Below are 14,062 nucleotides of genomic sequence, written 5' to 3'. Positions count from 1 at the left end.
CTATGTAACACCTTACTGAACACAATGATGAAAACAACATGATTCAAATATGGTATGTTTCACCTAGCAAATTAGTTAAGATTTCTTAAAAGGAGACTCAGTACAGGCAAGGGGTCAAGGGAAATGGGCCCATCAAACTTTTGGGGGTGGGGTAGTGAGTCGAGTGGAGTTAGGGGTGTATCCTAGAGGGCAATTTGGCAACATGCATCAGAAGCTTTGAAAATGTGCACCCTCTCTGAATTAGCAAATCTGCTACAGGACTACAGGCTATGGAAATAATCAGGAGCAGCAATGAAGAGCTGTGACAAGCAGGCTTGCCACTATATTAACTGTAACAGTGAAAAATTTAGGTACATTATAAACCTTGTCCTGGGTGATAAGTTATATCACATTTATATAACAAAATACAATACGGTCATTAAAGCCTCCCCACCAAAGGCATTTTAAGGATATAAAACAATACAGATGAAAAGATTATAAGACAGTATGATCCCAAGTTCTTAATGATTAATAACAACAATAATACCCATTTATATAAATCCTGGCCTTTCCAATTACAGGCTTATGAACTTGGAAGTTTTTTGTTTTTTTTTTAACTCTCAGTTTCATTTTCTTCATTTGTAAGATGATAATAATAATAGTACTAGTACCTACTTCATAAGGATTAAAAAGACAATCCCTGTCACGTTCTCAGGACAGTGACTGATATACTTGTATCAAAAAAAAGAGGGCTTCCCTGGTGGCGCAGTGGTTGAGAGTCTGCCTGCCGATGCAGGGGACGCGGGTTCGTGCCCCGGTCCGGGGGGGATCCCACATGCCGCGGAGCGGCTGGGCCCGTGAGCCATGGCCGCTGGGCCTGTGCGTCCGGAGCCTGTGCTCCACAATGGGAGAGGCCACAACAGTGAGAGGCCCGCGTACCGCAAAAAAAAAAAAAAAAAAAAAAGAGATCAAAAACTGATGGATAGTATTACATAAAACTGTTAATAGAAACAGATTTAAAAAACACCAAAATTTTAACTAATTACTTCTGGATGGTGGTATTTCAATGAATTTTTAATCCTTTTTTATATTTTTATTTCCTAAGTTTTCTAAAATGAGCATATATCACTTTAAATGTTACTCCAAAAAAAAAAAGCACACACACACACACACACACCCGTAAGACATGGTCTTTCCTCTCAGAAAGGGCAGCCTGTTTGGATGGAGACATATAGACAGTTAAGAGAATGTTTACTGAGCACTTGATACATACTCCAAACTGTGCTGAGGCAACTTACATGCATTAACTCATTTAATCCTCATAACCGATAAAGTAGGCATTGTTAAGCCAATTTTGTACATAAAGAAACAGGTTCAGGGCTTCCCTGGTGGCACAGTTGTTGAGAGTCCGCCTGCTGATGCAGGGGACACGGGTTTGTGCCCTGGTCCGGGAAGATCCCTCATGCCGCGGAGCGGCTGGGCCCATGAGCCATGGCCGCTGAGCCTGCGCTGAGCCTGCGCGTCCGGAGCCTGTGCTCCGCAATGCGAGAGGCCACAACAGTGAGAGGCCCGCGTACCGTAAAAAAAAAAAAAAAAGAAACAGGTTCAGAGAGGATAACTAATGTGCCAAAACTTACACCAAGTAATTGATAGAAGTGAGATCCCAACCTTGGGTGAGCTTGATTAACAAAGCTCAGTTCTTTCACCAAACCTCACTGCCTCCGGAAGTCACATAAAAAGAAAAATTACACCCAGAACATGCATTTCCTTTCCCTTTACGCCAGCTTTGTTCTTCTTACAGAATTTATCACCACCTGACATACCATATATTCGTTCATTTTTTTACTGTCCGTCTCTAGAATATAAGCTTCATAAGGACAGGGATATCATTTGTTCACTGCTGTACCCTTAGTTCCTGGCACACAGAAAACAGACACTCGGTAAGTATTTCAGAATGAAGGATTCCGAATAGAGCTGTGACCTGACCGTGTCTCTGAGGTCACGTCTGGCAGCGGTGCAAATGAAGCTTGCTGAAGAAGCTGCTTAGAAGAGTTCAGGTGGGAGAGGAAAAGGACATGAACTAAGGTGGAGGAACCAAAACCAGAGAGGAAGAGAGGATTCCAGAGATATCCAGGGGATGCACTGCTAGGCCCTGGTGACCAAGTGGACATGGGACTGAAGGGCTGTGAGGAGTCAGGAGTAAAGAGGGCTAAGAAGAGGCAGGCATTTTTAAGGAGGGGGAAGGAAAAGAAAAAAAAGGGGAAGATATCCACCCCATAGCATGGGGGATGTCGAACAATTAGTAGAAAACACAGAAAAACACACAGGAGAGAGTTGGGTCAGAGTGACTGGGGTGCAGGATGTGCACAGATACACAGGGACCGCTTGACACATGGGAATAATCAAGCTCACCCAGTGAGAACACACAGGAGAGGGTCAACTAGACAAACTACAACTTAGGGGCAGGCCTGAGTTGATTCAGTAGAGCTAGGGGTTCTGGTAGTGAAAATACCACTGTGAATGTCTGTGCCAGGTAGGGCCACATCTGCCCAACTGTGGTAGTTTTCTCCCGTGTTCTGGGATTCTGCTCTTAACAAGAAGACATCGAGAGTGTCAAAACCTCACAAAACGAGCTTCGAACACTTAGGCACTAATCACTGCATATTTAAATTAAAACAGCTTTCGAACTGGTCTCCTTTTTACTTTTTACTTTTTATTTATTTATTTTTGGCTGCGTTGGGTCTTCATTGCGGTGCACGGGCTTCTCATTGCAGTGGCTTCTCTTGCTGCAGAGCCCAGGCTCTAAGCCCACGGGCTTCAGTAGTTGTGGCTCGCACGCTCCAGAACGCAGGCTCAGCAGTTGTGGCGCACAGGCTTAGCTGCTCCGAGGCATGTGGGATCTTCCTGGACCAGGGCTCGAACATGTGTCCCCTACATTGGCAGGCGGATTCTTAACCACTGCGCCACCAGGGAAGCCCTGGTCTCCTTTTTAATCTGTCTACAGGGCTTCCCTGGTGGTGCAGTGGTTGAGAGTCTGCCTGCCGATGCAGGGAACACGGGTTCGTGCCCCGGTCCGGGAAGATCCCACATGCCGCGGAGCGGCTGGGCCCGTGAGCCATGGCCACTGGGCCTGCGCGTCCGGAGCCTGTGCTCCGCAACGGGAGGGGCCACGGCAGTGAGACGCCCACATACCGCAAAAAAAAAAAAAAAAATCTTTCTATGCACTGATGCATCCAACACTATTATCAAATCAATATTCCTGAAACCCTAATTTCATGTCATTTCCCTGCTTTAAAAATCTCCAATGGCCTCTTAGAGACTCTTCTTGACCCTATTCTACCTGTACCTGTGGATGTACCTGTAGAAGTGTTAACAGTATGAACCAGGCAAGTAGAACTAGGCAGCTGAATTTTGAATCCTGGGTTCACTACCTATTAGCTGTGTGACTCTGGGGAAGTAACTCAACCCCTCTGTGCTCCCTCAGCTCCTCATGTGTAAAATGGGGTTAATACCCACACCACAGAACTGTTCTTATAAAGTGAAAATTCTTATAAAGTGCTTACTTAGCACGCGACACCTGACATAGGAGTTGCATCCTTTAAATGTTAGCTATTATTATTATTACTTCTCCAAATAAACTTCCTACTGCACCTGGGATGCTCTCCTTGATGATTTCTAAACACACAATGCCTGCCTTTGCTGGTAGTGTTCCTACCCACGAACCACCACTCCTTAACCACAACCACCAAAGAGAATTTATTCAACATTTATGCTGTATATTCAAGGTGCTGGGCTGGAAATACAGGAAAAACAAACAGTTCCAACCTTCAGAGCTCACAGTCAAATAATGAAAGACAGCCAGAGGAAGAGGTGCAATAATGTGTTACAAGTGTCAGGGGAAGCACTTCCTGGAGGCAGTGGAGATGCTGACACTGAATCCTGAAAGCTGAGTGGGTGCATCAGGCAGAGTGGATGCATGTGGAGTAAGAGCATCCAGTCCTGCGGTCACCGTCACTGTACTGAGTCTGGTGAAGCCGGAGCTCTGTGCTAAGGGCAGGCAGAGTGAGCGGAGGGTAGAGGAAGGCTACGTCACGGAGGTCAGGAAGTGCTGAGATTTTATTCTGTAGGCAACAGGCAGCCACTCAGTGATGTTAAGTAGGGAACTCCTTGGGTTCTAGAAAAGCTACACCTGTGCTGCCCAATATGGATGCCACATGTGACTGCTGAACCGTGCTAGTGTGACTGTGGAACTAAATTTTAATTAATTTAAATTTAAAAACTGATATGCAATTCAGTTACCGAAAATTTTTAAAGTATATTTGGAACAATTTGGGTATGTGAATCTACTGAATACTTTTTCAACTGTAAGTTTAATGAACTCTAAATACAGATCAAGTGTTCCTGATGAAAATTTAGCATCCAAATTGAGAGGTGCTGTAAGTGAAAAATACACACCAGATTTTGAAGACAGTACAAAAAGGGTAAAATCTTCTTTAATAATCTTTAATCACACGTTGAAATATTTTCACTATACTAGGTTAACAATGACATTAAAATTAACTTCAGGGCTTCCCTGGTGGCGCAGTGGTTGAGAGTCCGCCTGCCGATGCAGGGGACGCGGGTTCGTGCCCCGGTCCGGGAAGATCCCACATGCCGCGGAGCGGCTGGGCCTGTGAGCCATGGCCGCTGAGCCTGCGCGTCCGGAGCCTGTGCTCCGCGACGGGAGAGGCCACAACAGTGAGAGGCCCGCGCACCGCAAAAAAAAAAAAAAAAAAAAAATTAACTTCACCTTTTTTTTTTTTTTTTGCGGTACGCGGGCCTCTCACTGCTGTGGCCCCTCCCGTTGCGGAGCACACCCTCCGGACGCGCAGGCTCAGCGGCCATGGCTCACAGGCCCAGCCGCTCCGCGGCATGTGGGATCTTCCCGGACCGGGGCACGAACCCGCGTCCCCTGCATCGGCAGGCGGACTCTCAACCACTGCGCCACCAGGGAAGCCCAACTTCACCTCTTTTTTACTTTTTACTGTGTCTACTAGGAAATGTAAAATGGAATGTGTGGCTCACCCTGCATTCTTGGAGAGCACTCATCCAACAGAACCAAGGCAGATGCAAGAGGAAAGAGACTGGAAGCAGGAAGACCAATAACAGACTCTTCTTGATGAGTCCAGAAGAGACACAGGCCTGAATTATCTAAATGCTCCCCATCTTCGAAACTTAATTCAAGACCTACTACTACCTCCAAAGCTGTTCCAGTCATAACTGTTCCTAATGAGATGCCTTTCTCTGAACTACTGGGGGAGTTAATCATCTGTAGGATTCACTTCGGCACTTAAATCATTTCCACCTGTCATTTCTACTTAATTCTGGGGTGAGCTGTTTCTCAGATTAGACTATCAGCTCCTAGGCTAAGTACCACAATTTAGGCATCTTTAATTCTTCCACATTGTGCAGTGCACTTTCAAAACTTTTAATAAACAGAACTACATGAATGGCTCCCCATATATTCCGTCGCATAATCTGGAGACACTCGTATAGCTAATTTTACTTTTCCTCAGCAGAAGGTTTTGACACCTTAACGACATGAGCTAAAACCATGTAAAAGTCAACCAACACTCCAGGCCAATGTTCCAATAAAGCAGTGATATCTAATCAGTGAGCAAGCCTTGGCAAACTGTATTGGATACTAGCAGGAAAAAAAAGTCAAGATGGCAGAGCAATTTAGCATTTTCACAAATTCCATTAAAAATCAAACCAAAAATTCTGATTATCTATGGCCTCCACTGCCAGAGAAAACCTTTGCAACCTAAGCATTAAGAACATTCATTCAAGGGAAAAAAACACACAGCTTTCACACTTAAAAATCAACCCCTAAAAATCAATCCTTCTAATAAGCAACAGATTTTCCAGATAGAGAGCCACATATTACTAATAATCTAAACTCAGCATTTTCCCATCTAAATTAAAGTCAGGTGAAGGAAAATCTTTTTAGGGAAATGTTAAAAAATATATCTTACTGTATCATTGATAATAAAGTATTTCACCTAAAGTACCACTTAAATTTTCTGAGAGGAACCCTTAAAACACACACACACACTCAAGCAACTGGTCAGCTTTTACCCCTACAAAAATAGGAAGCTAGCAGCAACTACTTGAAAGCAAAGGGACACTTTATGATTATCAGCACTGATCTTTCCGGAACTTTGCAGTTCTCAGAATTTTAACGTTTGACATTTAAAACAAAAGCTGACAAATTATAACACTGGAGGAGGAGGTTATATATTATAACAAGGTTATAAATTATAACAACAGAATCGATCTTTCCTGAATTTGTTTAATGGCTATAAAGCCTATGTAACAGTGCAAATAAAGTTTCTACCTCCAAACGACTGAGCAATCAAAGATGGAGTCACGACAGCTCATAGGGAAAAATAAGTAAAGGCTGCTCTAGCCTGAAAGGCAGAAGAAACGGGGGAAACCTGTCAAATAGCCTGGATGAAATCAGGGAGTTAAAAAGAAAGCACTCATTTCCTTTAGCACTGTGGGAAAATCCCGGTGCTAACAGAAAGCTAAGGAAAGTTTGGTTTGGCTGATTTCATTTTGTTTTCCTTCCAACATCATCACTGAGTTTGAACGACTGCTTTCCTCCCCTCCCATTACTCAGTAAAAACTCCCCCACTGAATTGAGTTGTCTTCCGGAGCCTCGCGCCCCCGCCTCCCAGCCTGCAAACGTGCTCAGACGCCTCTGGGTATGTTGTGGTCTCACCAGTCTGCGGGCCAGCGCTCCGAACTCAATGGACAATGGGAGCTCACCCCCGTGCACGCCAACTACAAAGCTCAGGAGGGCCATTTCCCTTTTCCTGCCCAGATGCTGTTTTTCCCCCTTCGAAGCAGGGCCCCGTTCTCCACTACAGCTGCAGTTTGGTCTGGGACGCCTGTCTCCCTTCCCACCTGCAGAGCTGCTGAACCCCTCCACCCCTCCAAATAAGTTGTAGGGCAGCGCACAGGCCAAAGGGGACCCCCTCCCCAGGGGCTTAATTGGGGTCACGGGTTTCAAAGTCCAGGTAGGACGGGGAGGGGATGTCTCTGGACGCTTGATCATGGCCCTCAAGGCTAAGCCGTCCCCACTGTCCCCTCGCCAGCCTCTACCTGTCTCCCATCCCCCTACAGCGAGGAGAGCGGGGAGGTGCGGGCAGGCAGCACGGCCACCTCCTCCTCCAGTGGAGCCCTCGGCGACACTCACCCTTTCACCACAAAGAAGGGGTCCTCCATGGACATGGCGTCCCGGCCCCCGGCCGCCTCACGCCTGCTCCGCGCACAGCGCGCCCAGCGAACCTCCCTCTGCCCACCCCACCCGCCTCGCGCGGCCGCCGGCGCCTCGGCCTGGGGGGACCCGAAGCCTCTGCGCGCGCAGGCCGGGGTGCACTGGCCCGCCGCGGGTCCAGCACTTGTTCGGCACCGCAGACCGAATCCCTGACTCTGTTGCCCGGCCCCGCGGCCGCCCTCTCCCCCGGCTCCTCCCAGCGCGTCCGGCCGCCTGGCTCCGCCCCCGGGTTGCTCAGCCTCCGCCAGTCACGAACGCCGTCCGCCGCACCACTTCCGCACCCATGCTCACGTGACCAGACCCGGCCCCGCCCCTTGTCGGCGGGGCTTGGGTACCTTGTCACAAGACCCTGGAGACGGGGCTCTGGGGGTGGTGGGGGAGGGCGGGTCTTCTCTCGCCTCGCCCCACAGGATTCAGGGGGAGGAGCTGCTTGTTCCCTTGCGGGAAAGGCTGTCGGGTTTCCTAGATACGCCGTAGTACCTGCTTTGCACAACACTTTCACCTTTCCTCTACTTTTGATACTTGATTTTTGATAACATGTTGATTTAGAAATCCATCTCGTCCTCGACTTACAATAAAGCGTGCTCGTATACATTATCTGACTATGATAATATTGAACAACTCCTTTATGTAGGTCTTACTATATCCAGCAATGCGCTGAAGGCTGTATGTGCATTATCTCAATATTCTTGGGGGGGGGCGGTACTACTATTTCCATTTAGTAGGTGGGAGAATTTCAGAGAGGTTTCAAGATTTCCTGTGCTCACACAACCTGGACAGGGCAGAGCCGGAGAATCTGCACACTGTCTACCAGACTGGGGTGTGTTTTCTTTTGTTGTGCGTTGTTTTCATACAGCATACGGTGCTTCCCAAGAGAGAAAACTTCTGAGGGACAAAGAAAGGGCCAGGTATAGCAACTTCTTCCAGGCTAAATTGTTCAAAAGCGATTCCAGAAAGCATTTTGGTCAGAACAGTTATCAAACTTATATGCTAGATATGCTGTAGGGTTTGTGAACTTTAATTGCTGATTATCATTGAGCATTTCCTGTATGTCAAGCACTGTGCTAAGTGTTATCTCAGTTGCTCTCACAATGAGGTAATTACTGTTGTTATCCCCATTTTACAAGTGAGAAGTCTGAGGCTCTTGGAATGTTAAGTGACTTGCTTTAAGTCACCAGTCTTTTTGGAGATGAGAGAGTGCTCAAAGCCAGAAAAAACCCTGTTTGACCTAAGTTCTATTATTCAGTTCCTCATATATAAAACATGGATAATAATATTTAGCTCATGGATTGTTGTGAAGGTTAAATTAAAATGCATGGAAACCCCAAAGCCCCAGCGGTGTGAGGCAGTGAAGTCAGGGAAACCAGTCCAGAAGCTGCTGTGGTCATCTAGTCTGAAGGGGTGAAGACCAGACTAGGATGACAGCAATTGTAAATAGAGAGGAAGGGGAGAATCTGATAGATGTTTCCAAGGAAAAACAAAACACCTAGACATGACGAAAGATTGAATAGGGTTAAGGAGGAGAGAGGTGAAAGCCAAAGACTCCAGTCTTCTCTGACACCCTGGAGGAGCAGTGGAGGTCAGGTATGGGGGGAAAAAGAAGCTGTTGGAAGAGAACTGTTTTGGTTCTGAACATATTGAGATGGGGAACTGAAAAGGGATCATCTTTCATTCACTCAATAAACACACAGAAATCGAGAAGATGAGAGTTGTGATTAAGAGCCATAGTTGCAGCCAGATTACCTGAGTTCAAATCCTAATTCTGCTACTTCCTGACTGTTGTGTCTTGGGCAAGCTGCTTAGTCTCTCATTGTCCTCAACTATGAAATGGATACTATAATAACACCTTCCTCATAGAGAGTGTCATCAGGATTAAATGAATCCGTGTCTGAGAAGTGCTTAGAACAGTGCTGGCACGTGTTGTATTCTTACTATGTGCTAGGCACTGAGGACACAGAGATGCACAGGCTTGGTCCTTGACTTCAAGGAACTCTCAGACTGGTGGGAGAGCCAGGCCAGTTACACAATGAAAGAAGGGCATGGGTTGCCACAGAAACAACCCAGCCTGGAGACAGCAGGGCAGCCTGTGGCGGGGGCGGGGTGGGGGTGGGGGTGGAGAGCCACAGCAGGGGGCATTGCCAGAATGGAAGGAATGGGACTGCTGCCGCAGGAACTAAGGCTGGAAAGGGGCAGGGCCAGTTTATTGGGGGGCCCTTGATTGTGCTGTTAAGAACTGTGGACACTGTGCTATAGATCATGGCAGCTGAGGGAATTGACAGGATAATACTGGCATTTGACACAGGTGCAGCAATGGCTGAAAGGTCAGCTAGGAGATCTTCATCCAGAGGAGGGATGAGGGTGTCCTGAAATAAGCTCACTGGAGGACGGAAAGGAGGGATACATTTCAGAAATACTTTAGAGGCAAAATCTGGGGACATGGTGAATTATTATCCCAATCTTTTAAAGCCCTGAGACACATGTTCTTTCCTGGAACACTCCAGAAGACACTTGCTCTTGTTGGCATCCATTGACTTGACCATGGCTGTCTACATTTCCCAGCACCAGCCACAGGAAATATCCACATACTGGTCATGTTTTCTTTCTTTGCCTTAGTTGTTACCATCACCTCCACCCTGATCTACACACTGGATTAAAATAAACCAATTTTAGTCAATCTATATATCTAACACAAGGAAGTGACTAAAAATTTATGGGACATTCATCTGATGGTCACTAAAAATGTTTAAAAGTGTGTAATGACATGTATTGAAAATAGCAAGACAATATTGTATATATGATATGATTTCAATTCTGTTCATTTTTATATATAGAAACAGTTTTATGCATAAAGATTTTTTATATGTAGGAAAAAGAAAATGTTCTTAAAGTTTGGCAGTTTTCTACAGTGGACTATTTACTTGGATAATCAGAAATATAAAAAGTAGAAAAGAAAAGAAAAATTGAAGAAAGATAAGTGAGAAAGCCAAGTGACTACATATGCAAAAGTACATCAAAGGTTAGCAATTTTAAATTCTTTTTAGAATAACTCAAGTTAGAAGTGTATGAATTAATGGATATTAGTGAGTACTAAAAGTAAAATACACTATTGGAATTCAGTGAACTTCTTGACATAACAGTGAATTTGAACCATCATAGAAGAGCAGGTTCTAGGTTACCCTCCTCTAGGAATTTGTTAGTGCACAGGGGAGGAAAAATCACAATTTCTCTTGGTAAACTAGTGAACAACAATAATAGTAATAGCAATTGCTAGCATTTACTTACTATGTAAGTTTGTGCTAAGTAATATACACTATGCTAAGTAATATACATGCATACTCTTCAGAAGTGGCTCCAAAATTTCTACATGGGGCAGGTTTTAGAATGTAACTTGTTTGGACAACAGGGCTAGGAGGCTTGAACTGAGGTTGCATGGCAGACCCACTGTATTTTCTTAAATTTGGGGTTTATTTGGGACCATGATTATATGTGCATGATAGTGGTGCTCTAAAGTCCCAAGAAGTGAAAAGTAACCTCTTGGTTCCACCACTGCTGATTTCATTGAATCCTCACAACAGCTCTGCTTATTACCCCCATTTTCCACAAAAGAAATCTGAGGCTTAGAGAGGTTAACAATTTGCCCAAGGTCTCATAGGTAGGAAGTGAGAGCCCCATTTGAAAATAAGTTTGTCTGTCTCCTAAACCCATGTTCTTTGTTACAGTGCTCTCCTGCCGATTTGTATAAGGGCTAGCCTTGCCCCAAAATTGGTGAATGGATTTTACCTAAGCACAGAAAGTGGCTCAAATCAGATTTCACAAACATGCATGTGCACACATGCGCACACACACACACACACACACACACACCTATTGAATTTTTTAAAACAGCCCAGAGGAAACTACTTATTGAACATGATAAAAAAAAATTACAGTATATTGAAAACAATATATTTAACAAAGAAGACCCTTTTACTAACTTAATAATTTGTCTTTTGGTTTTTGAGGATGATTTGTCCCATTTGCAAATGGGTCAGATTCTTCAGAAGGGCCTTAGAATATACATAATAAAGCAGGTATTAAAAAGCCAGAGACATAATTAGAGGGATCCGTAGTAAACAAGATAAACACAAGCCACTCTGAAAAATACAACTTGATATTCAAGGATAGACAGTTGCTCAGAGGTAGAGCTAGTTCCCAAGGAGAGTGCACAGGATGCTCCCCACTTCAATGCTTCCCAGCTTAGTCGGGCAGTCTTCACTTGTCCTTTAAGATCTTGACTGTTATCAAATCTATTTATTTAAAAACTTAAGGACTACTAAAGCTATGCCATAAAAAATGCATGTTGGTATTGGGAAATTGTTAAGTGAAAAATAAATTACCAAATAATGTTAGGATGTGAAACCCTGTTTTGGTAAAATGAACCCCCCAAAGTGTGTTTGTATACATACATATATAGTCATAGCAAAAGCACTGAAAAGACATATACTAAAATGTTAACAGTGGCTTTCTCTGAGGAGTGATTTTTATCTTAGTAGTCTGATTTTTTGGTGTATTTTGAAGTTTTCTGGATTTTGTTTGTTTGTTTTTTATTATTATTATTATTTTATTTATTTATTTTTGACCACTCAGCCCAACTTGTGAGATCATACTTCCCCAACCAGGGATTGAACCGGAGCCCTCAGGAGTGAAAGGGCTGAGTCTTAACCACTGGACTGCCAGGGAATTCCCTTCTGGATGGTTTTTGCTAATTTGCACTTAAGATAATATGACTTTAAAAAGTGTGGTCATCATGCCCACTTTTTAATGTAAATGCTGCAGACTGCAGTACAGTATGCAGTTTTGGAACAAGATACGAACAGAAATTCAAAGGAACAAATAAATACACTGCCATGGAACTCCAGTGCTAGTGAGAGACCTCTGGGACTATTGGGGTCTCTGGGAGTGGCACAAGGGTGCCCTACATTTGTTAAGTGAAGAGTTAAGGGAAGAACAAAGAAGTGAAGGAGGAAAGAAAGGAAGAAAGAAATACAAAGGTCTGAGAAGAGAAGGTGCTAGGAGATGCTGAGAAGGTGTCAAATATTAATTTCATTATTGTCTTCTTTTTTTCTTTTGGGAAATGGAAGACGTATAGTTTCCTGTTGCTGCTATAACAAATTACTACAAACTAAGTGCCCTAAAACAACATAAATTTATTCTCTTATAATTCTGGGGGTCAGAAGTCCAAAAGTGGGTCTCATGGGCTAAAATTAATGTGATGGCAGGATAGCACAGAGAGATCAGCTCGGTGCTTTGTGACCACCTAGAGAGGTAGGATAGGCAGGGTGGGAGGGAGATGCAAGAGGGAGGGGATATGGGGATATATGTATATGTATAGCTGATTCAATTTGTTATAAAGCAGAAACTAACACATTATTGTAAAGCAATTATACTCCAATAAAGATGTTAAAATAAATAAATAAAGTGATGGCAGGGTTGCATTCCTTCTGGAGGCTCTAGGGGAGAATCTGTTCCTTCTGTTTCCAGTTCTAGAGACTGTTTGCCTCCCTCTTATAAGATCCTTGTGATTGGACCCACCAGATAAGCCTGGATAATCTCCCCATCTCACGATTTTTAATTTAATCTTATCTGCTAAGTCCCTTTTGCCATGTAAGGTAAGATATTCACACGTTCTGGAGATTAGGATGTGGATATCTTTGGGGTGAGGATGGGGGCATTATTCAGCCTGCTGCAGAAGGAAACCAGTATGTTCTCCTACCTATTTGGTACATTGTAAACAGAGCCTCATCTAATTCTTCAACAAGCCTTGTGAAATATATGCCAGGATTTGTTTTTAAAGTTGAGGAAACTGAGCCTCAGCACAATTTGGGATTCTGCGCAAGGTCCAGTAGCCGGGATGCGAGCCCCGGTCCCTGAGCTGGAGCTCAAGCCAGCCTGCCTGGTGGCCTTGCCTCCACTCATCTCTCCCACTCACCTCTGTTTCTTCTTTTTTGTCTGGGCCTGTCCTCCAACTCCCTGAACAAGCTTAAACTTCTGTTTCCCGACTCGTCCGTGCTCTCGTGATGACAATGCAGCCGTGGCTTGGTGCTGAGGTTTGCTAATCAAGCAAGCCAAGCCAGCTGCCCCTCAGAATCTTCTTTTAGGCTTTTTTCTACCTCTCTATTCTCCTTTATTCAACGAGCGTTTTTTGAGCTATTGGGCTGGGTGCTAGAGCAGCAGGGAAGATAGGCCTAAGCTAAAAATGTCAGGACAGTCTACATGATACATATTATATCAGACATAAGGACTGAAGCATTATAGGAAGCCAGAGCAAGTCCTGGGAACTTTGTGTGAATCTTTGTCATGGACTTTGGGAGAAATCTAAGCTCCAGGGAATAAGCAAAGACTTCTTTTTCTTTTGAGCCTCCTGGGGGACCAGATATGATGAATCTTTGTGTTCCTTGTGTCTTTCCCATAACTGTGTTCCATAAATATTCGAAAGTTGGGAACAGGGTCAAGACAGGAACAGCAAAAAGCAAGCAGTGTCTGAGACCAACAGGTTAAAGGCCACTGCGGAAGGCAGGCAGTGCTTTTGTTTTCTCTCTCTATTCTACCTAGCAACTGATGACACTAACTATTTCCCCTGTTTTTACTGGGAGAGGATCCTAGGTGTCACTCAGTTGCTGAATCACTCAAGAGCCAGTAGAGTATAGGTTCTTGAAAGATCAGCAGGGACCTGTCAGTGTTTTGGTTAAAAGGATCGGAAAGAGAAGGATTTCAGAGGGGCTG

At 44.5% G+C, this 14,062-nt stretch overlaps 1 protein-coding gene across 1 annotated transcript in view; it reads right to left on the bottom strand.

Annotated features, from left to right (window-relative positions):
• The window catches only part of STX6 (syntaxin 6), a gene marked incomplete at its 5' end in the record, with an annotated part of 43,747 nt that extends 36,493 nt beyond the window's left edge, over window positions 1-7,254 (bottom strand). Inside the window, one exon of the mRNA XM_079696868.1 lies at window positions 7,220-7,254. Coding sequence (XP_079552994.1) covers window positions 7,220-7,254 — 35 coding nt within the window. The remainder of the gene's footprint in view (window positions 1-7,219) is intronic.
• Between the last annotated feature and the right edge of the window lie 6,808 nt (window positions 7,255-14,062).

This window comes from Hyperoodon ampullatus (genome assembly GCF_949752795.1).
Source record: "Hyperoodon ampullatus genome assembly, chromosome: 2".
In the NCBI taxonomy this organism is placed as follows: Eukaryota; Metazoa; Chordata; class Mammalia; order Artiodactyla; family Ziphiidae; genus Hyperoodon; species Hyperoodon ampullatus.
Note: the sequence above shows the minus strand (reverse complement) of the source record. Positions and strands in the feature narration are given on the sequence as shown.